Below are 25005 nucleotides of genomic sequence, written 5' to 3' on the forward strand. Positions count from 1 at the left end.
TCTGCTGTACTGTGCGGTTGAAATTTGGGTGTTCCAGTCCGCGGGTCTGTTCTTTATCGGTTACGTGCTCTGGCAGATATCTGGTGTGTATGGAACTCTGGCTTTGTTTCTGATGTTGTTTTGTTGACGTTTTGGGAATATTAGCTGTTGAGGGGTGTGTTTATCTCCGGCGTGTTGGCGTATTTGTTCTTTTTAAGAGCATTACTGATATTAGCTGTTGAGGGGTGTGTTTAATTCCGGCGTGTCGGCGTATTTGTTCTTTTAAAGAGCATTACTGATATTAGCTGTTGAGGGGTGTGTTTGTCTCCGGCGGGTCGGCGTATTTGTTTTTTTTAAGAGCATCTACTGATTTTAGCTGTTGAGAGCGCAGTCGTTGTTTCCTCAAAAGGTAGCGGCTGTTTGGTGTGTATGGGTGTGCTTGTCTCTAGTCTACGGCTATTGAGAGGTCTCCTCGCTTATCGGGAAGGAGTATTTAATAGGAGGGATTATTGTTTTATTTTATTTCTTCCTTCTCGGTGACTCGGGTAGAGAGGTTTGTGGTTTACCGCTCGGCGGTCTGTCTGATCAGCAGTTATTGAGATATTGTCGGAGCACGTAAGATGGGTAAAGTACATAGCGTGGTACCAGCTAGAGATGCTGTGGACTGGGACGCCCCGTTAATACAACAAATGAAAACTAAATATGAACCAAAATTATGCGATAAACTTGAGGTTTGGATCGGGTCTTTGCTGTGAGTGCGAATGTGCCGTGGACGTGTCATTGAGTGATTGTCCGATGAATGGCTGTTTGACTATGCATGTTCCTCTGTTTCACCTTCCTTTCCTCCTGAGTTTTGATGCAATAGATCTTTTCCCTGTTTTTGCCAATTATGTAGTGGGGTGTGCAGATCTCACTGCTGCTCGTTAATAGAATTATGGTTTTAGGCCTTGGGCCTTCTAAAAAGTTTACCAGGTTTTAAAGGGTATTTTTCTGGGTGTTTAAAAACACCAAACGACATTTTTTATATAATACCACTTTCAGTGGAATGACTGACTTTGACCTTACTGTTCATGTTCAGTGTTCTTGTTGTTGTATGTTGTGTACACTTGTCTATGTCTTCGTCTTAGTTGTTGTTATTGTGTTGTTTTTTTTACTCAAAGGAGACGAATCAAATCCAACTAAAGAAAAGGGATATTTTAAATGATTCATTTAAGTCTTAATGTTTTCCTCTCTTTCTGTTTCTGAGTGTTTCCGAACAGACAATGCCACCGCCTTTTCGACTTCGATCCTACCTCCTCCAGCCGTCATGCCTGGTCACTGCTTCTTTGATGAAGGATGAGAACTAAAGAGACTACAGAGACTTCCAATCCAACTGCAAAAGTGGGGACAGATCTTCAAATTTCCAAAAGGAGCGTACAGTTGACCCTGGCTTTGACCCTTATGGCTGAGGAGGAGGAGGTCGAGGAGGCTGGAGGGCACAAAGGCAGGCGGACACAAGAGGAAAACGGAGACAAATCCAAAATGATCAGATAAGTGATTTTCCAAAGATATTTATCATATGATTTTAAGAATCCAAATGTATTCTTATGTAAAAAGGGAAGGGAGAGTCCCTCTGATTTTTGATTTATATTTTATCATAGGAAAATGATATACCTCAAAACCCTCCAACCATTTTCTTCCCCCACCAACACATAGCGTGCAAGACCATAAAACACTTTCACTGGGTTTAGACATTTTTAAGAGTAAAATAAAAGTTCTCAACATTGGGTTGGTGGCCCAATCTGGGTCGCCTGAGATTTAAAGAGGGTCCTCCTGGAATTCTTAATAATTGATAGATATAAATGAGATAGTTTAAAGTTAAGTAACTTCCAAGCATTTAGGGAAGCTCTCCAAACCGTGCTAGGGCTCGTCACTCCTACGAATGGGATAAATGCAGAGAGCAAAAGACAATATGATTGTTCGACTCAACTTAACTTTAATTCTGTCTAACATTAAAGGGCCAATAATCTTGCTTAATTCTGATTCAGACACAGAATAGGAGACACTTTTGCCACCAATTGACCTTCAAAATTAAGTAAATTACATCTCAAATAATAATTGAGGGAAAAATAATGAAATAAATGAACTGACAAATTCAGCTCTATAAAATAATTAGGCTATGTAATTAGGTGTGGAGTGTTAACATTATTTAGAATAAATAAAGGACAGAATACGATTTCTCCTTCACAAATATGCGATAGCAAAGAAAAATAAAACAATTTAAATAAATAAATAACATTGTTTATTTATTTGGTTAACCTTATTTAGCTTTCTCACATCTCCATGTCTCCCAATTGTATGTATTCATCTTGGAAAGACATGTAATCACACTCCACACTTCTCCGTCCGACTTGCATGTACTTCTCCGTCCGACTTGCATGTCCTTCTCTGTCCGAACTCTCCGCCTTTGTCACACCAGCCGACCGCCGCAAATGGCAGGCCTCAGACTGTCACCAGGTGAGTGGGGTTTGGTATGGCCCCGGTTCAAAACCTTGCCTACCGACTGCTCTTTTCCCTGCTTATGCTAAATTGACACACGGTCAAGCCCATGTGTCAAAGGGTGGTATGGTATCTGCTGTTCAGACAGTGTGGTACACAAAGTGATTTTCTTCCTTTGCAGCTGAGTTTTGTCAGAAATGTATGATCTGTGCTAAAAACAACCCAGGCAGAAAGAAACCATTGACTAGCCAGAAAGCCCATCCTCAGCCATCCATGCCCTTTCATCATCATCAAGGGGCGGGGATTATTCATTTGAATGAATACCTTTTATAAAATATAGAACTTTTTTATTTCATTTTATATTTTAACTATTACTTTTTTTAACTTTTGTCTAAAAATGATGTTCCACGCTCAGAATCCTACAGGAAATATGTTTGACATGAAGAATGAAACTGAGCTAAATACTTTTAAACCAGAAGTCCCACATTTGATACGTGAGATACATCTGAGTAATACGTGATCAAAGTCGTAATTTTATTAGTAATATTCTTATTCAATTACCACCATATTCTCAAACAAAAACAACTTTCATCTAAAAAAAAAAAAAAAATTACAACTTTATTAAGATCTAGAAATATTACAACTTCAATCTTCAAATATTATGACCTTAATCTAATAAAATTATGACTTTATTAAGATACGACTTTAATCTCGTGGTGCTCAGACTTTTAATTTAGTTTAATGTGACCCTAATACGCCGTCGCACAATTTGACGTATTTTGTTATAAAAATGTCAGAGTAACTGCCTTCTATGTTGCTATTGGCATTTTGTGACACGTCACTGTTGGCTCCGCCCCTTCTATAAAAAAAGATCACGTGTGTACTCTACAATAGGTTGGATTGAGAGAATAGTGAATAAAGAGTTATAGTGAGTATTAAGTAGCTAATTAGCATAGCATAGATTGATCTTTGGAGATTTTAGAGTATAGAGTGGGTGTGTCTTAACTGCTCCAGGAGCCCCGCCCACAATCAAGGCTTTAATGCAGAGTCACATAATATCAGAAACAAACCAAACAAAAACGTCTTTAAACCAATCACTGACCTCCTTTTTCTGGACACAAAAACACGAGAAATTAGGTGGGACATTCCATAGAAAGAGCTAACGGTACTCTGGAAAAAAAACAAGTTAAACAAGTGCATGGAAGGCTGAACTGGATCAAAGCTTTACCGCTTGTCCTCCTACAGATGAGACAACAGGTCCATCCGAAATCTAAACTTTCACCCTTTGAAATCCTTTTTGGGCGGCCACCCAATGTGGGTCTATCCCCCTCTGGTTCGTCCTGGGCTGAGGACGACAGTTTGATAAAACACTGTGCACAACTCTCCACGATTCTTACTCTCAACAGGTCCAGAGCGAGCCACGTGGATTCACGTATCACACTGCAGGAAGGTGCCAACACCAGCCGACCCTGATCTTGAGGCGACTGACCCAACGGAGGAAAAACCAACATCACCACCGATCGGGAGCAGTGCTTTGAGGAGCTTTTGTTTGCTTTGAAAGTTGCAATCGAAAGAAAACCTCAGGGGGTCACAAAGCTGACCTTTCTTACTAGGCATATGGTCTGTTGAAACATTGAAATGCAGCCTTGAGGAAGTCGTGGGAGAAATACCGATCACAAGCCTTTCCCGGTCACCATTGTTTGTCCAACGGACTACGAGGGGTTGAGCTAAAGTTACACTAACTTTGTTTCATTAAGTTTTATGAGTTTGGACTGTGCTTGGCTAAGGTTAAACATTTTACTAATTAATTTTGCTTCTTTTTTTTGTGTTGGACTTTGTCCAAAAAGGGTGGAATTGTGGTGGCAAAATTGATTAATTATGTATACTCATATATTTGCTCTTTGATCTCATTCAACTTAATACCCCAATTTGTAACTTTCCACGCCTGTCTGATGTCTTTTCCTCTTCCTACAAAGTCAGTGGGCCCATACTCCCATAATACCCCAGACATCACATATACACACACACACACACACACACACACATCATATACACATACACATATACATACACACTCACTCACACACCAGTGGGACAGGACTGCCATGCAAGACACATAGTCACGTACTGGGATCGAACCCCCAATCTCTCTTAACCAACATCGGGGGTGGGACCCTCTGGCAGACTGACCTTCCCCCCCCCCCGGTCTCTTCTTTGTTGTCTGTGGAAGGGGAGAGGTCAGGGGGGTATAAATGTGGGTGAAAGGAACATTTGGGCCCTTCTTCTTCTTCTTCTTCTCCTGCCGTCTTCGCGTCTCTCCCTTGGCCGAGGGAGATCACTGCTTCGTCTATCGTTTGTACCTTTTTATTTAGTTTTAGATTAAATCATGTTTTATTACTTCATCATCTCTCCTGTTTGGTCTTCATCATTTATCACCACAGAGTGTGTTTTCAAGTCAAAGATGAGGTAACCGTAAATTTCACCGTAACACCATCTTGTTTCTGTTTCACCTGCTTACCGTGATCAGATGTCTTTACTGGCGTTTAAACTTCCTGATTTTGTGCCAAAAATGCTCAATATAGTTAATTGGGTTAAATATTGTTATTCATTTCATATTTGGCCTCTAGATTTGCACCGAATGCACGCAATAAAATTATTTGCTAAATTCGTTACACATTAGGCTACCTGTGTTACGGTGGAAAATTGCGTGTACAGTAAATACGTGATACTGGCCACGGTTACATGATGTTTTTTTTTATTCGGAATTACTTATTCTGAATTAAATTAGTCAGAATTAAAGTGTTCGGCTTCATGTTTTCATGGAGATAGTAATTTCCGAATTGATGTTTACATGAAAAAACGGTTTATTCGGCTTTGTTCAATTCCGCTTTATGTCTGGGGATTGGGGAGGCTTCTGATTGGACAGGGGGAAAACGAGACGTGACACGCAACAACAAACCTTTTATTTTCGGCTACAACATACAAGATCACATGAGAACTGTTTTCACTTTTAATTCTATTGTAGTTTTGAAGCAGCAGCTCAACAATAACTTCACTTTGCTCGGCGGGAAGGGAGATAGAAGTCCGTACTTTGGCCAATCAAAGCCAGCATTTAATGCTACAGCTGTTCTACCTTCATTATACAGGACGTTGAGTAAAAAAAAATAACTTTATAATTATCCACACATCATTAGTGAAACTTTTGATGAAGCCTGTTCCGTTTGCCGAGGTCCATGTGTGTATATAATAAGTCGGCGTGTCCGTGTGTGTGTAATACATCTGTGTGAGAGTCAGCATGTTTATTCTTCCGTCCATCCACTCTTTTCATTATATCCATGTCTTTGAAGGCTCTTATTAAATAAATAATCTCGGCTGGAGTCTAGACGGCCATCCTGGACTATGTCGTCACCAACGCGTCATTGCGGCAAGTCGCGCATGCGCGGATCGACCGGAATTAACTTAAAGCGGAATTAAGTGTTTACAAGAAAAATTCATAATTTGATTTGGAATTAATATTGGAATAAACCATCCCCCTAATTTGGAATTTAACTTTGATACGGAATTAAATTTGCATTAGGAATTAAGTCAATCTCAATGTCAGCTTTGTTTATATAGCACATTAAAGCGGCCAGCAGCATACCAAAGTGCTTTACAGCGAAGAGAATAAATACATAACACCATAAAACAAAAGACATTAAACAACAATACGACATTACTAGTAAAACATTAAAATATTTAAGTGTTTACAAGGTCAGTTTAAAGAGGATTTAACTTTTATTCTGAATTAAAGAGGAAATAAAGCTCCCATGTTAACGTGGCCATTGTCACAATCATTTTGGTGACAGTTTAGTCTGTCATATTGCTGTTTACATTTTAGAAGGTGAAGTCCATCATGTTGTATCATATTACGTCACATTTTGAGCAATAATTGACATTTACTCAATGACAAAACACATGAGTATATTCCTTGTCATATATTGCAATTTTATTTAAAAATAAAAACAAATAAAAATAATTTAAAAAAAATAAATAAGAATAACATTATTCTCTTGTCCACTTCAGGAAGTAAATTCTGTTTTTTGGTCCACTTTCTGCGATCACAGAAATTAACAGTCCCTAGTCTCTCACAGCCCCAAAATATGTACAGTATGTTGGGTAGATTTGCATCTTTCAATGGAAGTAAATGGGTGTGAAAATGTGTCTATTGTGCTATGTGTTAACCGTGCAAAAAACTGGTGTCCTGTGCAGTTAACCTGCAAGACAGAAACCAAAACCATCTATAGCTTACAGAAGCTAAATTATTGAAGAAAAGTGTAGAGGGGAAGAAAGGCATTATCAGTATTTGGTTGAAGTTAGTAAGGTGCTGAAATATGGCCATAGTCATAATGAAGCATTCAAGGGAATGACTGAATAAAGTAATGACTTTTGGGGGGAAAATATTTCAGTGGTCACGCAAGAATGAGTAAAATTTCTCTCACAGTGCAGAATCACACATGTATAGTTAAATTGCTCTCTTTGTGTGTTGGTGCTTGATGGTCATGTGATACCCTGACCACGTAAATGTGATGGGGTGATTATCCATTGGTAAAGACAAGTCTATTTTTTTTTTTAAGTAAATTACAAAATAAGTAAAAAATCAGTCGTAACAGATGTTGCAACACAGGATGTCCTAGTTTTGCAACAAACCAATTTAAAAAGCGGCAAAATCCCAAGAATTATGACTAATATTTTTGAATTCTTATGCTCTTACTTGCACGAGGCACAGACGAAGCAGCGGGGATGGTAGGTCTTTCCCAAAGCCGACACCACCTCGCCTTCGATGAAGTCCTGGCAGCTGAAGCAGCGAGTCCCATACATCCGCTGATAATCCAGAGTACAGATATATTCCCCCTGTCGCACAAAGAAGCCTCCCTGGGCCAGCTCCGATCCACACACTGGAAGAAAAAAAAGAGGATGGAGCGAGGAGAATGACTTCTTTTTTTTTTTTTTTTTTTGAATGTAAGCATATGCCTCTAGTAAACAATCATAATTGCTGCTGAAGAAAAACCATTGGCCACCCAATAGGAAGACATTGCCAGAAAAGAGCATAAATAATTCAAAGACCTGTCATGTGAATTTTGTTGGGTCTTTTAATGAATTTTATATTTTGATAAGCACATTGAGATGACTTTGTTGTAAATTGCGCTATACAAATAAAGTTGAATTGAATTGAATATCAAAGAGTCAGAGCATAAAGTCCTCTCGCCTTTTATTATCTATTCTATTTTCTTATCAAAAATGCACAACAACAGACCTCTGAGGAGCTTGTTTTCAAAAGCCATTTGTTCTGCTTTCCTTGTGGATGTTCCCCATTGACAATGGCCTCTTTCAGAAGGATAATATATCTTGCACAAAGCAGAAACACGTTGATTTCACAACCAATTTTCCCAAATCTTAATCCAATCTGGCATCTGTAAGATGTGCTGGGAAAATAAATCCAATACAAGCAGGAACTACCTCACACATTTGAGATACTTTTGTCTTTCAGAAGTCTAGGAAAGTCTACACATCCGGCATTAACAGTTAGAGCTAAATGTTGTATGTACTGTATGTGTATGTTTGAACAGGAGTAAAAAGTCAGCGTAGGTCAAAGTGAGTAGATCCAGTCCAACGTGTCGGCCTGTTTACCTTCACTTAGAGTGCTCAGAGCCAAAAGCGTTACATGAGAACTGGTGTGAAACGTCACACATGTTTGTCTGGTTTACAATGGAACGCGACAGAAATATTCAGTGATTACACTAAGTAACCACAGCAATGGCATGACATCACCAAGCTGCCACGCCTTAAAGGAAAAGCTTGCAGCTTTATATTTTTCCATTTTCACCACTTTAGCAAAAACAAACCCCTCCTACTGCTCTACCTCTTCCAACACTCTGGATACAAGAGACACGTTTACGTTGGAATCACTCTGTGAACTTTGGACCAAACGCGCCCACACAGGACACTTACAGAGACGTGTGAAGTTTGAAGATATCCTGCACCTACTCACTTGATTAACATTATGTGAAGCAGCCAAAAAAAAGTGTCAGTGGGTTTCCCTGCCCTCATTAAGGTTGCAGTGTGAGCTCATGCACTCTTTGTTGGCAGACAGCGAAGAGCAATAAACACAGGCCAGGCCAGACCGGTGCAGGAGGGAGATGGAGCTGATGCCCACTGGCACTGGAACCATTTAAACCTGACCCACGTACTGGGTGTTCCTTTCTCATAGTACTTTGGTCAGGATTTGCTCATGACTAAAATACAACCTACGCTTTTCTTTTATTTATTCATTGAGTCAGTGAAATGTTGAATAGCCTTTGTCCAGTTTATTGTCAGCCTTCATCAGACATTACATCGGGCTAATAAAATATGGTAGACATAGCAAGCAGGAGTCTACCCTCAGGAGGGGAACCAAACTCTTTCCAGTGGCTGCTATTTGCTCTCATATACTTTCCCGATGTTTCTTGAACAGGAGCCAGCAGAGGGCTGGTGAGGTAAACATAATAAATGGAAGACTGGAGGTTGAATGAACAGATGGATGAAATATACCTTTGGAGGCAGTATTTTGTCATAGTTTATATACTATAAGTCATTAAACCCCTGTTTGATACAAGTTAAAAATGGAACCCTTGCGGTACAGCTCTCTTTATACATGAGGTAGTCAAATGTACAGAAATTAGAAAAATGTGGCCATCTCAAGAACCACGTACCATATGATTGGTCCGTAGATATAAAGTGTCGCCTTTCACAAGTAGCACATGGTTTGATCTTGATCGGCTGGATTTGAGCTAATAGTAATGATCAGGATTGGTCTTTTCCCATTTTTATTGTCCTCTGAATGCTGTATGTGCTGCCCACTTCATATTTCCTCTTTCAGGACCATACCCTGCCAACCCCAGAAATTCCCAGTAGTTCTAACTCTGAAAATCAAATAGCATTTAAACTCAAGATTAAATAACTAGCCATGATCCTGACTGAAGAAATGTTTCAATAAAGGCTTAGGATACCATGTGTTTTAAACACAAATGTTTGTTCATTTCAGGATGACAAAAGACATCTGCAGTGAGTGTCATGTATAGCAGCGTTGTTTCCAAAGTTAGCTGTTTAGCTATCTGGAATTTGTTCCACTGCCTGAAGCTACTTTTGCACTGACTCTAGCACAAGGAGATCAAACCAGCTCAGCATCTCGTGTCAGTCGCTTCAGGACCTCTTCGACCATGTACAGCAGGGATATTATTATAAAATGAAATGAAATATTTGTTATTGTTTTATTTGTCTAAATCTTTGGCCCAGGTTAGGATATTGGTTTGCATACAGGTTGTGAAAATCAAATTAACCAGTCCTGTTGAAGATAAGTGGTAAAAGAAGTCAATAAAAAAAATAACTAAATCTTTCTGCCTCTCTAAACCTAAAAACAAACAGCAATGAACCTTAAAATTAACTCTATTCATGGGCTATATATAGATGGTCCTGGAAGTTCCGAGGAGAGGTTGCCAAGTAGTTAAATGGCCTATCAATTAAATGTCATTTAAATAGTTCCAAATTCCAAATACAACTCAAAACAGAATGCACCAACACATTCTCCTGAATCACAAGAGGACTGAGACGTTTTTGAACCCAATCTAAGTATTGTATAAGCAACCTGTAATCTACCTGCTTAAAGTTAAAGGCAGGGTAGGTTATTTTCGAAAACTAGCATGATTTTGGAAGTAGCATCCTCTGAGTGCTGCAATTTTGCCCGCCCCCTCCCCTCTGTGCTCCCTCTAAAGCCACGCCCCTCACTCACATGAACGAGTGGCAGTGTCACAGTCTGAGTTTACCTACATACTGAGATGTACCCGTGCTGGATTAACCATGCACAGAGATTGTTGAAAAATGCTTAAAACATCACATTAGACAACATTCGATAAAAAATCAACCAATGATAAAAAAAATATGATTGTCATGATCAGATTTATATGAATACAACAGCCTATTATTGTAAAGTTACATTAGGTTAACTTTTATTTATTGCAATGTATATTACAATCATGTTTTTTTGTATTGAGTTTTATTATAATCATATTTGTATTGAGATTGCTACATGAGACATTATTACTTACTCATATAGTTGACTGAGACTGTCACCCTGATTGCCATACTAAGCTTGCCATGGGAAATTAGTGAAAGGAAGAATACATTCTTAAAAAGTGTATTCCAACATGTGCTTTATTTTTATCCAAACGGAATACATGTAATAGTAATGAAAAAAAAACTGGAAGTCTCAGTACTCCACTGTGCATTTGGGACAATTTGTGCAGTTTATACAATTTCAGATCTAAAGTCATACAATCATGAACCACATTAGCATTTTTTTAAAAAATCAAATTACTGTCAATATCTGATAATCATAGTTCCAGACCTCTCAACAATGCTGCATATTGAGTGAGAACATTCAGGATATTCTATTCATACTTTTCAGTGTTATTAGATAAGACACCAGTCAGAATGGATCCTCTGTGCAAAGCATCGGTTCCATTCCATCACATAAAACCATTCTGTCTCCCTGAAATTCAAGGGTGTGTCTGCAGCTGGAGCCTCTGGATGAGATCATAGCGCTGTTTATTGGCCATATTTACTGTGATATCTCAGAGAGGACCAGAGGAGGTCAGGGCTGTGTGTGGTTTCTTTAAATTCTCTCCTTTTAAAGAAGCAGCATATTATTACTGGCACTAACAGAAGTCCTGGTTTATCTCTAGTTACTGGTTTGGCCCAGGCACAAAGGCTACACTGTAGTAGGAACATGACTGCACTGTTTTTCAAGGCTGAAAGGAAGATTACATTACAGGAAACTGATTACTCCCGTCACTGAAGGATTAGCTCATGCTTTATGAAGCAACTTACATAATGTGAGGGTACCCAGAGGCTCTCGAGGAATTCAGTAAGTTGTTTAAGCTGCTTCCTAAATGCTTCAGGGATTTAAAAACGGAACCTGTTCTGCTTTGGTTAATACAATAAGAAGTGCAATGGAGTAAGTATAGGTATGTGCATGAATGGATTCAAATGACTCTATTGTGTGCTGCAAGAATAAAAAAACTGCAAGGATACATTGATGAAGAGGTCAGAAAAGAAGCAACGAGCACATATAAAGCCAGAATGAGTCAGAAAAGATCCGATCTATCCTGATCCAAACCCCAAACTACCACTGGTACAACCAACTACAATGGAAACCTCTTCTAACTATCTGTAAGAGGCTGCCCCACAGTAAGTCCCACTGCAGCAATTAGACCATATAACAAGACTGAAAAAGACCAAATGACTGGACTGTCATTAAGTCGTTTGCTAAATGATGACATCTTTGGAGCTATGTTGGCATTTTTAGGGTTAGGTGAAAGGATCTAGTGGGGTTAGGTTGGCATGGTTCTCACCTGAAATTTTTCACAGCATAGGGGGATTGCATGCAGCACACGTGAGTGCCACTGGCGCAGAAAATTTTGAAATTTACAACTCTCAGAGGGCCAAATTTAGTGAAGTAAAGCTAAAGTTGTTTTCATTTGTTCATGTTTATCTTTGAACCAGCCTTACTTTAAAGCCAAAAGTTATTTGTTGAATTGGTGAAGGAGATGATGAATGTAGTTAGTCATGCTTGGTATAGGTCCTCCACTAATAAATACTCACACACACTGTAGTGACAAAAAATAACAGACCGATTGCAAGATGCGCTTTTCAAATTTAAATTTTACTATACATTGTGATATTGGAACACACACACATGCGGAGGACACGCGCGCACACACACACGGGGAGGATGCGCATGCACACACACACACACACACACACGGAAGGTGCACATATTAGAGCTTTAATCGGGCCAAAAAAAAGAAGAACCCATCCGACCCGAATGAAGCCGATGTCTTCTTAAGCCTGAGCACGTTTCAATCAGATGGTATTCACATCCGTGCGCATGCACGTAGAATGATCTGTTGCGGGTTATAAACATGACGAGCAGCTTCAGAGGGGTATTTCAGAAAGGAGGTTCAACAAACTCTGAGTTTATCCATAAACTCTGAGTCAACTTACCCCTGCGATGGGAAACTCTGGGTATCTGATTCTAGTACAGCTGGTATGAAGTGAGTCAATCAACCCTGAGTATATAAACCTTGGGTTACTAACGTGTACAAGCGCAATAAAAAGCCATCATCAACTGAGCAAAGGTAACACAAGCTACCATGGCAACCACCCGTAAGAAAATGATTTCTTTCACACCGATGGGTGAGATAAGCAGGTGTTTGGGGAATATGAGCATGTCATAAAGGTGCGTTCACACCGAACTCCACTTCAGCGACTATAGTTGCTTAAATTGCTCGTATCTGTATTCAGTTTTAGCCATAGTGTTTTGACTAAAATGTAACTTAGTTTTAGTCAAAATTCAGTCATTAGGACTACTTCAGATATAGTCTAGTTTTAGTCAAGCATTAGATTGTGGTCGACTAAATCTGTTACAGAAAAATTGACTAAAATATACAAAAAAATAGTTTATGCATTTTTAAAGATCTAATTAGTATTGATCAACCTGGTGTTAATGTTTGTAAATACACACAGACACATTTAATGTGATCAATGTGTAACACCACATGATCACATGAGTTCTGATTGGATTTTGTCCCATGTGACAAAATTATAATTTAATTTCATATATTTTGATATAGTTTTTGTCATAGTATAGTTATTGTCACTTTAATTAACACTGCTTTTATTCCCTGTTGTGAATGGGGACTTGTGGGTGTGGGACGTTGTTTTTAAAGCTTTTTGTGCTATAAAACTTGATTGATTGATTAATTGATTTATGCAATTTTGTGTTATACCTACACACACACACAAAAAACGAGAACCTGAATACATCAAACAAAACCACATCCCTGCTTTAACGTCTCAAAAATGTTGTTCACCGACATGGTATGACATCATAAAATATACAGAATGTGTGATAGATCAGGTTGCTTTATTTAGATGTGTGTGTGCTGCAGTTTTAGAGCAGGGATCCAAAGGTGAACTTGACCCTTCCTCCTATTTTCCATTGACTTCACAGGTGGGTGTATGTGTGTGTGTGTGTATGTGTGTGTGTGTGTGTGTGTGTGTGTGTGTGTGTGTGTGTGTGTGTGTGTGTGTGTGTGTGTGTGTGTGTGTGTGTGTGTGTGTGTGTGTGTGTGTGCGTGCGTGCGTGCGTGCGTGTGTGTGTGTGTGTGTGTCAAATGAGCTTTTAGCACGTAAAGGAGGTAGTGAGTATACAAAAAAGGTATACAGGTATATACCAATTTATGTACTGGCTTAGCAATATTGTACGCATATTTACCTCACATACTGTATATCATAAAATAAGTAATAACAGTTGAAGTAACTGAAATCAGAGAAAAGAAACACCTTTGGTATTTAAACTAATAAACAATTGACTAAAGACAATAATAACTATTTCTTTTTAATCATTTTATTATTTTGTTTAAAGTAGGGATCAGTGCCCAGCAAATAGCCATTCTAGAGTTTAGGTTAGCAACATTTCCAAATCCAATTTATTTATAAAGCACGTTTAAACACAAACAAGGTTTGACCAAAGTGCTGTACAATAAAAACATAAAATATATACAACATTGAACATTAAAAGACAGTGGCCGTGTCCGAAATGGCACACTACGTACTACAAGCCCTCGGCACTACCCTCTCCAAACTAGGGTCTACTTCCCACCGAAGTACACTTCGGTGGGAAGTAGACCCATGACGCATTGCGAAGGTACAACGACAAAAAGCAGAAGCACCCGGAGTTTAAAATATCTCCATTAATTCTCCACCTTTGAAAGGTCTGAAAACATGTTAAAGTGAGAAAGTGACCAAGTAGAATATCAACATGTGCTCATTTCATCCATAAAACTCGCAAAAACACATTTTATGTCGACATTCCGGAGATCCTCTATTGTCCTACTGACAGTACTTCCAGTTAACTTCAAAACAAGAGCAAGATTTACACGTTAGAAATTACTAGAAGACAAGCACAGATGTCTTTGTTTTGAAAAGGGGATGTTTGATTTTTAGCTTGAAGCTGGTCCCAGGACTATTTTACATTCCCTGGTAACTTCTCGCCAATCTCTAAAACTGTAAATGGTGCCTGATTGTTTATACTTTTTATACGTGTACGAAATGGCGCACTATACGCACTATTCACCTGAAGTGTACATGGTGGGCACACTACGCACACTCAAGTGCCCCATGATGCATTGTGAGTGGTCACAGCCAATACAGTGGATGCCGGAGGGATAAAGATATAAATGTAAGTTTCTGGTGTTTTTTTTTGGGGCCATTGTGTACATCCGGGTATTTCTGGTGGCCATAATCTGTGCAGACGATCGAAATGGGACCTCTACGCACTAAATATGACTGAGAATAGTGCGTAGTGCACTGAAGTGTGATATTATTTAAATAACACCAATCAATAATTCCAATCAATAGTTTTTGCAAGGCCGTTAAATGGTTCCAATATTTCCATCAGATGAATTGAAATCTGGAGGTCTAGTCGTGAGGTGGATGTATTTACGACTGCCTGTGAACAGCCTGGCTCTTCCAAGAAGCCAATCCAAAAGCTAACGCCCTGCTGAGAACATCACACTCATCTGCTATTATGATAACCCCGCTGAACCGGCCGTGAAGATCACTCCATGCGGTCAGCAGGATCTCCTTACTTCCAGGATAAAGAACACTCATGTGAGGAAGGTTCTCAGAAACAATATAGTCCATAAACCTACCTGTCAAAACACAGCGAGTCATTGCTGTGACTTTACACAACACAGTGGTAACAGTAATGGAACGTTCTCTATTCTCATGGTTTACAACTGGCAGCAGGTGCTTGGATGCCGACGTCTGTCTGAATGCTGCAGGGGTTTTTGGTTTGTCAGCTTATTGTGGAAGGAAGCACTGAACAATCAGCAAATGTTTACGCTTTAGAAGCAAACATTGCTTATTTGCAATCACAGTGAACACAGCTTGAAAGTTAAAGGCTGACAGTCAGACTAAACTATTTAGAGGTCGACTGATATACCGGGCTGATATATGGACTTTTTTCAATATTAAAATGTTTTTATTTAGCACTTTAGAGTAGCCATTAAAAGAAAAAAGGAAGAACATAAAAAACATCCATTCATAATAATGGATAAGTACGGTAATAATAATAATAATAATAGCATGTGCATGGAAGAGGTAGAAGCCAATAGGCTTACAAATAAAAAGCCGATATAATAGGATAAGGATATAACATAATAGTGTCTGATCAAATATTCTTATCCTATTATATCATTAATAGGATAAGGATTTTTGTTTTACTTGGTTGTGTACGGGTATATTTAAAGTTCAATAAATATTAAGAGTTCTACTGGTGTATTTAATTTAATTTCTAATATATACATTTATATCATATGAATGTTTCAATTTTCTTTCATCATCAAAGTATATCGGCCTCAAATATCGGCTTCTAAAATCGGCTTTAGATATCGGCCATCGGCTGAAATAAAAAAAAATAAAAAATCGGCATCTGCATCGGCCTTTGAAAATCGGTCAACCTCTAAAACTATTCAAATAAAAAGCACAGTGACGTAGGAGCAGACTTCAGAGATAGTATGGTTATTGCGTATCTCAGAAAAACAAACAAAAAGAAGTCGATTTTAATGGACTGAATCAGTGTTAACTAGTCTATGACTAATTCTAAATAACACGTGAATGAAAACTATATTAAAATATATCTATAATTTCATCGACTAATAAACATTAAGCAATAATTTCGTCAACTAATAAACACAACACAATCATTTTGTCAAATGGGACAAAATCCAATCAGAACTAATGTGATCATGTGATCTTACTTACACATTGATCACATCAAATCTTTCTATGTGTATTTACAAACATTAATACCGTCCTATATTAGGTTGACCAATGGAAATTGAATCTTTAAAAAAATGCATAAATTCTTATGTTTTATATTTAAAGGTGTAGTCCACAACTCTCAGATCCCTCTCTCCTCCTCCCTCCCCGCTGCTCTCTTGCCCTGCCTCCAAACTTTCCAAAGTCCCTCCTTCAGAGGAGCTAACTTTAGTACGACAGCAACATCACAGTAATATAACATGCACTGTTAAAAACATATTACTGCAGCGCTTCGCTCTCTCAATGCGCACACACCTCAGCAGCAGCAGCAACAACACAGTGTCACTTACAGCAGCCAACATGGAGGCTGCTGCGCGCACATGAGCAAACACATGCACCAAAGAGTTGTAACAATTACAAATCAAACATAATGTAAATCAAGCAGCAGTAATAACCTTTCAAGCAGAAAAGTCGCTAATTCCATGTACCATACACTGTAAAAAAGACGGCACTCTAGCACCGGGAAGGGGGTGGGGCTTGTGAGAAACAGCTGTCAGACAGTCCATCAACCACAATCCTGAATCTGATTGGTTCTTTTTGCTGGTCACGGTGCAGGGGGGATTCAATGAGTCTGTTTTTTTCACACAAACTCCTAGTCTGATGTAAAGCTGTACTTACATAGTGACAGCTTTAGTAAATATGGCAAAAAGTCACTTTTATAAGAGTTGCAGACTGCACCTTTAAGTCGACTATTACTGTAATGAATTTAGTCGACTAAAATCTTAATGTCATTTAGTTGACTTAAAATATTATTTCCAGTTATTAATAGTTTACTTTTTTTGCAACCATGTATAGCACATTTCTCCCCATTAAAATGAATCAGAAAGTGTTATACTTTTAATGTGTTGGATGTATTCCACAAATAAATATTAATGCAAAATAAAAATACAAATTCAACTTTAGTTTCTGGAAAAAAGTGCCATATTGGTTTTTAATATATCAAACAACAGCTATGTTTACCACACTAGTCGACCAAACATTTACTGTGAAGCTGTAACAACACAGAGTAAAACAACTTTTCAATATTATGCAATAAACATATCACAAATACTATGTGTATGTGGTGCAGATTGATTACGATAGCTAGTGAGCTGGTGAGTTAGCTTTAGCTTAGAGTTTAGCCCATGAACTTTTACATATGTATAAAACAAGAAACAACAATCTCTATATTAGTGCGTAAAAAGATTATAACCAGCGCTTTAAGGGAGCCAGTATGCACTTGTACGCAGCACTAACACTTATATATTTGTAATACCGTAAACAAATTATATGTAATAAGTTGTGGCTTGAGGCAGAACAGGGCATAACGGTGTGTCCATCGATAGGGAAAACACAACACTGATATCAACCGATATTACATTTTATTGCAAATATTAGCCAATAACATCAATAGGATGAAAATATCACTCATCTCTAATAAGTTTGGTTTCCATTACCTTTGGAAATACGAAATATCTAAATAGCGCAATAACAACTGGTAATGGAAACAGAGCTTAACAATATCAAGGGTTAAATTATGGAACTGCCTAAATAAATCATATATTGTTAGTATAAGAAAGAAGAGCAACAATTTTACCTAGGACAGCAATAATATATAATATGTATACAATGGTAAAAAATATATTAATACATAATAAAAGGTTTTTGTTAATTTATATATTGCCACTCTAAATTGAATTGATGAAATTTGTGTCGTAAATATGAAATAGTATAATATTAATATTTGATGTGAATGTATAAACTGTATATATAAAACTTGTGCAGAAAATATATTGAATGTATATTGTGAAAATAGAAATGTAATATGAATATTTTTTGTGTGCGATATTATGTAGAAAACTTTGTTTTGTAGTGATGGGGTAGGTGTGTACGCTTTGCTTCAACCTACACAAATTCGGCTGAAGAATTACACAGCTGAGTGTTGTTTGTTTTGTACTTTTTTTTGTTTGTGAAGACTGCTGAAATAAAATTCAAAAATTCAAATTCAAACACCTACATTTCGTAAAAAAAAAACGAACACTAATATATCGCAAATAACTTTTTACGCATTCACGAGGCGTAATCTCAGACGTTTCGATATTGAAATGTGTCGCAAAAGCGCTATTGACGCAATTTTTCTGCAAATACACGTCACAGAACGTGACGTACATGGTCACATGACCACTTCTCTCCGAGAAAACATGGTGTGGTACGTGCGGACAGAAGAGGAGACCAAGTCGTTTCTTAGCATTATACTTAATAATTATCAGTACCACATTAGACGTGAAAGGAATACGGAGAGTTTCTGCAGCAAAGTCTTGCAGGAAAAGATTTCACGGGAGTTACGAGGCTCTGGCCCAAAACAACCTTCAATGGAAACACGTTTAAAGCGCAATTATACCACGTCAACGTTGAGAAATATCGCTTTTATTTTGCAAAAATCAGTAATGAAAACGCAGCTATTGAAAGTATACATCATAAAAAACCCACTTCACAATTCAACCATATTGTGCCAGCTACTGCCGCCTGGTGATACAGAGGAATATCTATTACTGATTTTTTGTTCAGTAAAGAGTTATATCTACAATGAAGGCGTAAACAGGGATTATAAACAGACCATTGTAGCACAAGAATAAACAGATAACCAGGGTTAGTCACTTCCCCTATCAGGATCCAATATATTATCATAAATCATTTTTTCGCTGTCAATCAAGTAAAGAAACAAGCTTAGTGTTCTTAAATGAGAAAAGACAAACAAACATGAGATAAAAGATCATGTCCGTTTCTGCTCTTAAACTGTCCATCGCTCCGCATGCAGCCAGCCTACATTAGGCGTGTCTGCATATTTTCACATAAGCCTCCCCTGCTGTATGTAAACACTGTTAGATAACGCGTCCGCCTTTCATGAGACGTGGTGCAGATTAGGATTAAAGGTGTGCTGGAGTTGTTGAGATAGCTCGTTTTGTCTGCAGCTGTCCCAAGACGTCTGTGACGCAGACATAACAGGATGACCACAGACAGCTACAGTTGGTAGCTAAAATAAAAACCCATTTCCTTAACCACACACTCCAGTGTTGACAGCAGCTTCTTTATAAACAGCAATCAGTGTCCCTGAATGCTATGAAGCCTAACGCTGGGATTGCTTTGGAGCCGACCAATTTGCCACGTGTTGACACAGAAAAATCTGACTTAATCAGTGGTTTGATTTTGTTTGCCAGAATAGGTTTAAATCAAGCCATACTTCAATTTTTATGAACAAGGAGCCTGGTTTATGAACAGCTTTGTGTACTTTTTACTTACTTTAACAGCTTTAATGTGAGGCCTAAACTTCCCAGGAATTTTAGAGCTTGTTTGTGGTATTTGCCAGTGAAATGTTAACCACGGACCATCTGAGTACTGAGTTTATGTTGTCTAGTTAACTTCCCATTATTTAAGATGTGCATCCTGTGCATATAAAGGTGATATCATAGGACAATCATTTCATGAGTGATTTTCTGAACTTTTTCTGACTTTTGCTTTGAGCAGTTTGGTGCCACCCTGAACGCCTGGGATTACATCCTCCAGCATTCCCAGGCAAAGGAATCCAAGCTCTCTCATTCCAGGAAGGAAAACATGCTCTCTTTGTGACGAATGACATCATCCACTTATTACAAATTAATGGCTTTGGAGCCGATGAAGCATTAGCATCTGATTAATTTATGGAGGCTGCAGCTTGCTGGTGCAGGAGGTACAGATGTTGCAACATCTTGGCAATCCACTCGACAAAGCTGCAATGTGATTTCTGCATGATGATGGTGGCTGAAAATGTAAGGCCTTCATGTTATTAAGGGAGGTCAGTGTCGATCTGACTCGTTTACTGGTTTCAGACTAGTTTTGGATTAGATTAAGAATTGAATGGCCTAATATTGTTGAAAATTTCTATCTTAAGTTGTTCATGTGTTTCTTGAACAACAACACCCAAACCCTCCACGTGATCATCCAAATGTGGACTCATGCTATCATCTGAGGAATGCACTCACTGCACAGCCAGAAACTGGACATGGAGCGAGGAGCTGAAGGAAAAGGAAGAGGAGGAGATGTACAGACAGAGAGGCGACTGGTCAGTGTAAGATAAAAGGTGACAAAGTGCAGGAAGCTGCTGACACCATAGCGACCCGGGTCGTTGCCTTGCAACAGTAGTGTGTGTTGACAACAACAGCGGCCTGATCTCAGGCTCGTGCTGCAAGGTTGGCATAGGTTCAGCGCAGAGACCCACGCCCACACTCAAACACACACAAGCACGTTTGCATTTCAAAGGTTTGACATTCAGAGCTCCCCTCCAAGATATGACACACAAGCAAGTCTCCACCCTTAGTCACAAATATTGCCAATGAAGATTCTAATCAGTATTGGGCTACGCAGACCACAAGACAAATCATAGACCGACATCTTTACAGTTTTTGTATGTTTTCCTCAACAAATGCCTTCATGGTGTTTAGGATCTACCCAGTCCGAATGGGCAATGGACAGATGATTATTTTATCACCTTGGTTTGGCTCGGCTTGCATTCAAAGCGCAACTTCTGATCTGCTACAAACACCCTCTGGTGCAGTTGCATGAGCTAACCGCTGGAGGGCACCAATACTGGAGTAGAGACTTCGCTAGGCAGAAAAACAGAAACCTGAAGAAGAGCTTCTCAACAATGGATCAATGGAGCAGCAACAGGTTATCGTGCTATTGGCGGTTTTAAAGCCCTGTTTTGCGTCATCGCCAGCTCTACTGATCACCAACAATGCTGTGTGCTCAACATTATTGCCAATACTTCCTGTGTTTGAGCCGCTCCGAGAGCGCTTGCGTTCACGGCGCTCCTAATTGCTCTAGGCTTTGATTGGAACACCATGAAGACCGACAGAAAAAATAGTTCTAGAATTCACCTGTCTGATCCACTCTAGACATGGTTAGCGTGTTCACCCAAACAAGGGAGACTATCCGAGATAATTTTAACCGCTATAGGATCCGTCGGTGTGAATGCACCCTAAGAGTAATCAGAAGTGTCCAGGTGTATTGTGTATTAGGTAAGGACCACGTTTTCGAGCTTTGCAGATGTAATCGTTGTGACCGTTGGTGCCGTACTCAGACCTGCCTCTTTCAGTCGAGCCTTGCCAAAAGTTTCATTCACAATAGCCAAACCAGGGCTTCCAATTTGCCGTTTCAAAATTCCTTTTCAGGATTCACCTATTTCTGCGTCATGTTACACTTTTCCTTTTCATCATCTTTGCCTATTTAGATGACTTCTATTAAACTTCCTAAAATCGTATCAAACATACTAAAAAGTGTTAATAGAGTGAACTACTGTTATTAATTGTACTTTTCTATGCTTCAGATGATTTGCAAAATCTGATGGTTATGCTGAAATCACATCACAAGATTACGCCATGAGAGCTAAGCTAGCCACACTGCTAGAGCTACTCGTTTAATAAGACAAATCTCATGGAAATGTGTGATATTGTCATCAGTCATCCTTTTTCCAGGGAAAAAATAGTGTGTAAATGGGTGATATTGTCCCCAAACACGCATGTGAGGCATTTCTGTGTCATGTTGGGGCCGGATTTTAAATAAAGAGAGAAAGAGGATAAAAAAAAAAATGTCAGAATTCATTTTTTTTTCTCCACGATCATAGAAAATCAGAGGCCCGACCAAACAATCCAGACTTTAGGTGAAAAACAAATTGCCCAGTGTGAGTGAGCACTTTAAGTCTTTTTATCTCAATAGCATGGTGAGTATGTACTACTCTACTACTACTACTACTGCTACTCTATAAAACAGTAAAACATAAGCAGGGTAGACAGGTGCTTTCACTCTTACCTTTGCAGACAAAACACTTAATGTGGAAGTGTTTGTTCTGAACTCGGAGAGCCTCTCCTTTGCATGGCTTCCCACAGTTCTGACAGGGAATGGGTCCACCAGTCGACTTCTGTTTCTGCTTCTCCAGAGGGCTGTGCACAGCCTGCTGCTGAAACACTGCACAGGGAACAAGAACAAGTACTTCAGGCCAAATTCCTCCACACATTCACAATGACTGTGGGTGATTTGTCATTCCAAACGACACAATAACATTGTATATGATGCAGTGGGATCTGTCAGAGATGTGAAGAACAGAGGTTTGACAAGTTTAAAGCAATGACACACTTCCTGATCAACAAAGAAAATCCTCACAACAGAACAATCCCATTAGTCATGAACATGATTGTTATCATCAGCACACTTCACCTTTTTAACCTTTTACCAAAATCCTGGCAGACACTGATCTTCTTTTCCTCATTGACAGGAGCTACAGACGAACAAAAGACTCTTTGTGTTCACAGGAAACATTTCTGCTGTCCGACCAGTTTCATCAGGTATCAATGGTTACATAAACAGGACTTGGTGATCTTAACAAAATGAAGAGAATCAGAGGAAGACACTCCAAGAAAGAGTAGAAGGTGAGGTGATGAGGCACGTGTCAAACTCAAGGCCCGAGGGCAAAATCCGGCCCTTTAGAACTGAGTTTTTCAACCACTGTGCCGCGGCGCGCTTTTGTGCCGTGAGAGATCATCATGTGTGCCGTGGGAAATTATTCAATTTCACCTCATAGTTCTAAAAAAAATTTTTTCAAAACGTATTTACTATTGTCTGCAAATGTGCCATTGCGGCTGTTGCTGTGAGCACCTCCCGGTCCCAAAGTGCACAGACAGAGAGGAGACCCCCACCACTGTGGATAAGTGCAAATAAATCTACCTTCACTTGTGATATTCATAAAAATCTTTTTAAAAAATACACAATAAAAAACACCATGTGATTATTGCTCGCTATAAGCACCGCATGTGTACTTTGCCGCGCTTTAGGACTGCTCTCACTCTGAGGACGAATAGATGAGGAGCTTGTGTGGAACACAGCGATAAAAATAAAATAATGAAAAAGGTTCAGTTCCCATCGTTCATGTTAAAATATAGATTCCGTTCATTCTCCATAACAGCCTTTGGCTCACATCTGACACTTGTAATAAAGAACAAAATGTAATTATAAAAATGTGTTTATTAATAAAAAATAATAATAATAATAATAATAACTGTATATTATATAATTACAATATAAAATTATATATATATATATATATACACACACAGTATATACAAAATTACATTTAACAGAATAAAGTTCAATTGCAGTTCTAATCATTTTCAATGTTTTTTTAATCCCTCCCATGTTGTGTATCAAGTATGCAAAATATGAGGTGATAAAATACATTGTTTTTGTTTTTTTTTGACTTGTATTCAAGACTCTATGATAAAAGTGACTGGAGATTGTTAAGTGCACTTTTTTACTTAAAAGAAAAAAAAAAAAAAAAAGAAAGAATTAGGAATGATAATAAAAACTTTTGTTGCTGTTCATTTGATTCCTATTCAAGATACTTTGATAAGAATGACTGTATATTGTTAATATAGGCAACAAAGTTTCATTTTTTTAAAATATATTTTTATTTATTTATGGTTTGGTTTGGTTTATTTATTTATGGTTTGTGGTGTGCCTTGGGATTTTTTTTACCTTGGTTTAAAAAAGGTTGGTAAACAATGCTGTAGAACAGCGATTCTCAACTGGTGGGTCGGGACCCAAAAGTGGGTCGTGGACCTGTACTGGGTGGGTCTCGGACAGCTGGTCCAAAATAAATGAATACTAAATGTTTGTCTCTCATGCTATATATATAAATTTATGTTTTAAAAAAAGATTATATGTGTGCGTTTTCAACAGCTATTTTTGAAAAACTGAATTTGGTTGGTTGAATAAAAAAAAAAAGAAAAAAAAGTGGGGTCGTGATTTAATGACCGTGGCAAAATGTGGGTCCCATGGTGAGACCAGTTGAGAACCCCTGCTTTAGAACATCCACATAGGCCCACAGGAGAAAGTGACAAAACATTGTATTTGAATCGATTCGTAAATTACAATTTATATCAGTCCCTCAAATACATTGTTTGTAACCAAACAAAATAAACCTACATACAGGATAAAAAATAAATAAATAGTTGCTCGTCCATTCAGCAGCTTATTGGTTAGAGTTTATAATAATAAAAAAAAGATAAATAAACAGCAGGTTTTGAAAATGTCCCTTCAACAGATCTAGATTTAAGAATATATGCTATTACACAACTTTTCAAGGGTTTTAAAACAGAATATTTATTCTAAATTTGTTTTAGATTAAAATTAAAATCTTTTTTAATTAAGTGACAAAAAAATAAAATAGAATATAGGTGAGTAGGAAATGAGGGTTCACTAAAGCTTCCCATAATGAGAGTAGTTGTGAGCATGCAATGCAATAAAAACAGGTATTTAGGAGGGTCTTGGGTTCTCGTAAAAAAAAAGAGGCCGGATGATTGCAAACATGTGAGAAGGACCACTTTAGTTCCACCTCCATTGACCCGCTGTGTGTAGCTGAATGTTTGCACCTGTTGGAGAAACATGGATGAGCAAAGAGAAGGAGTAGATCACACTACAGTAAGTGCTCAGGATATCTGAACAAGAGATAATAATACTAATCACGTATTATAATAATAATTGATATAATACATCAAGCAATGCAAAAAAATAATAATAAAT

At 38.3% G+C, this 25005-nt stretch overlaps 1 protein-coding gene across 11 annotated transcripts in view; it reads right to left on the reverse strand.

Moving 5' to 3' along the window:
- The window catches only part of ablim2 (actin binding LIM protein family, member 2), a 118678-nt gene that overhangs the window by 55335 nt on the left and 38338 nt on the right, over positions 1–25005 (reverse strand). For all 11 annotated transcript variants that reach the window (XM_028475125.1, XM_028475131.1, XM_028475128.1 and 8 more), the window contains exons 2-3: positions 22240–22395; positions 7208–7391 (exon numbers count right to left, since the gene is read on the reverse strand). In XM_028475125.1, coding sequence (XP_028330926.1) covers positions 7208–7391; positions 22240–22395 — 340 coding nt within the window. The remainder of the gene's footprint in view (positions 1–7207; positions 7392–22239; positions 22396–25005) is intronic.

Source organism: Gouania willdenowi, chromosome 18 (assembly GCF_900634775.1).
Source record: "Gouania willdenowi chromosome 18, fGouWil2.1, whole genome shotgun sequence".
Lineage (NCBI taxonomy): Eukaryota > Metazoa > Chordata > Actinopteri > Blenniiformes > Gobiesocidae > Gouania > Gouania willdenowi.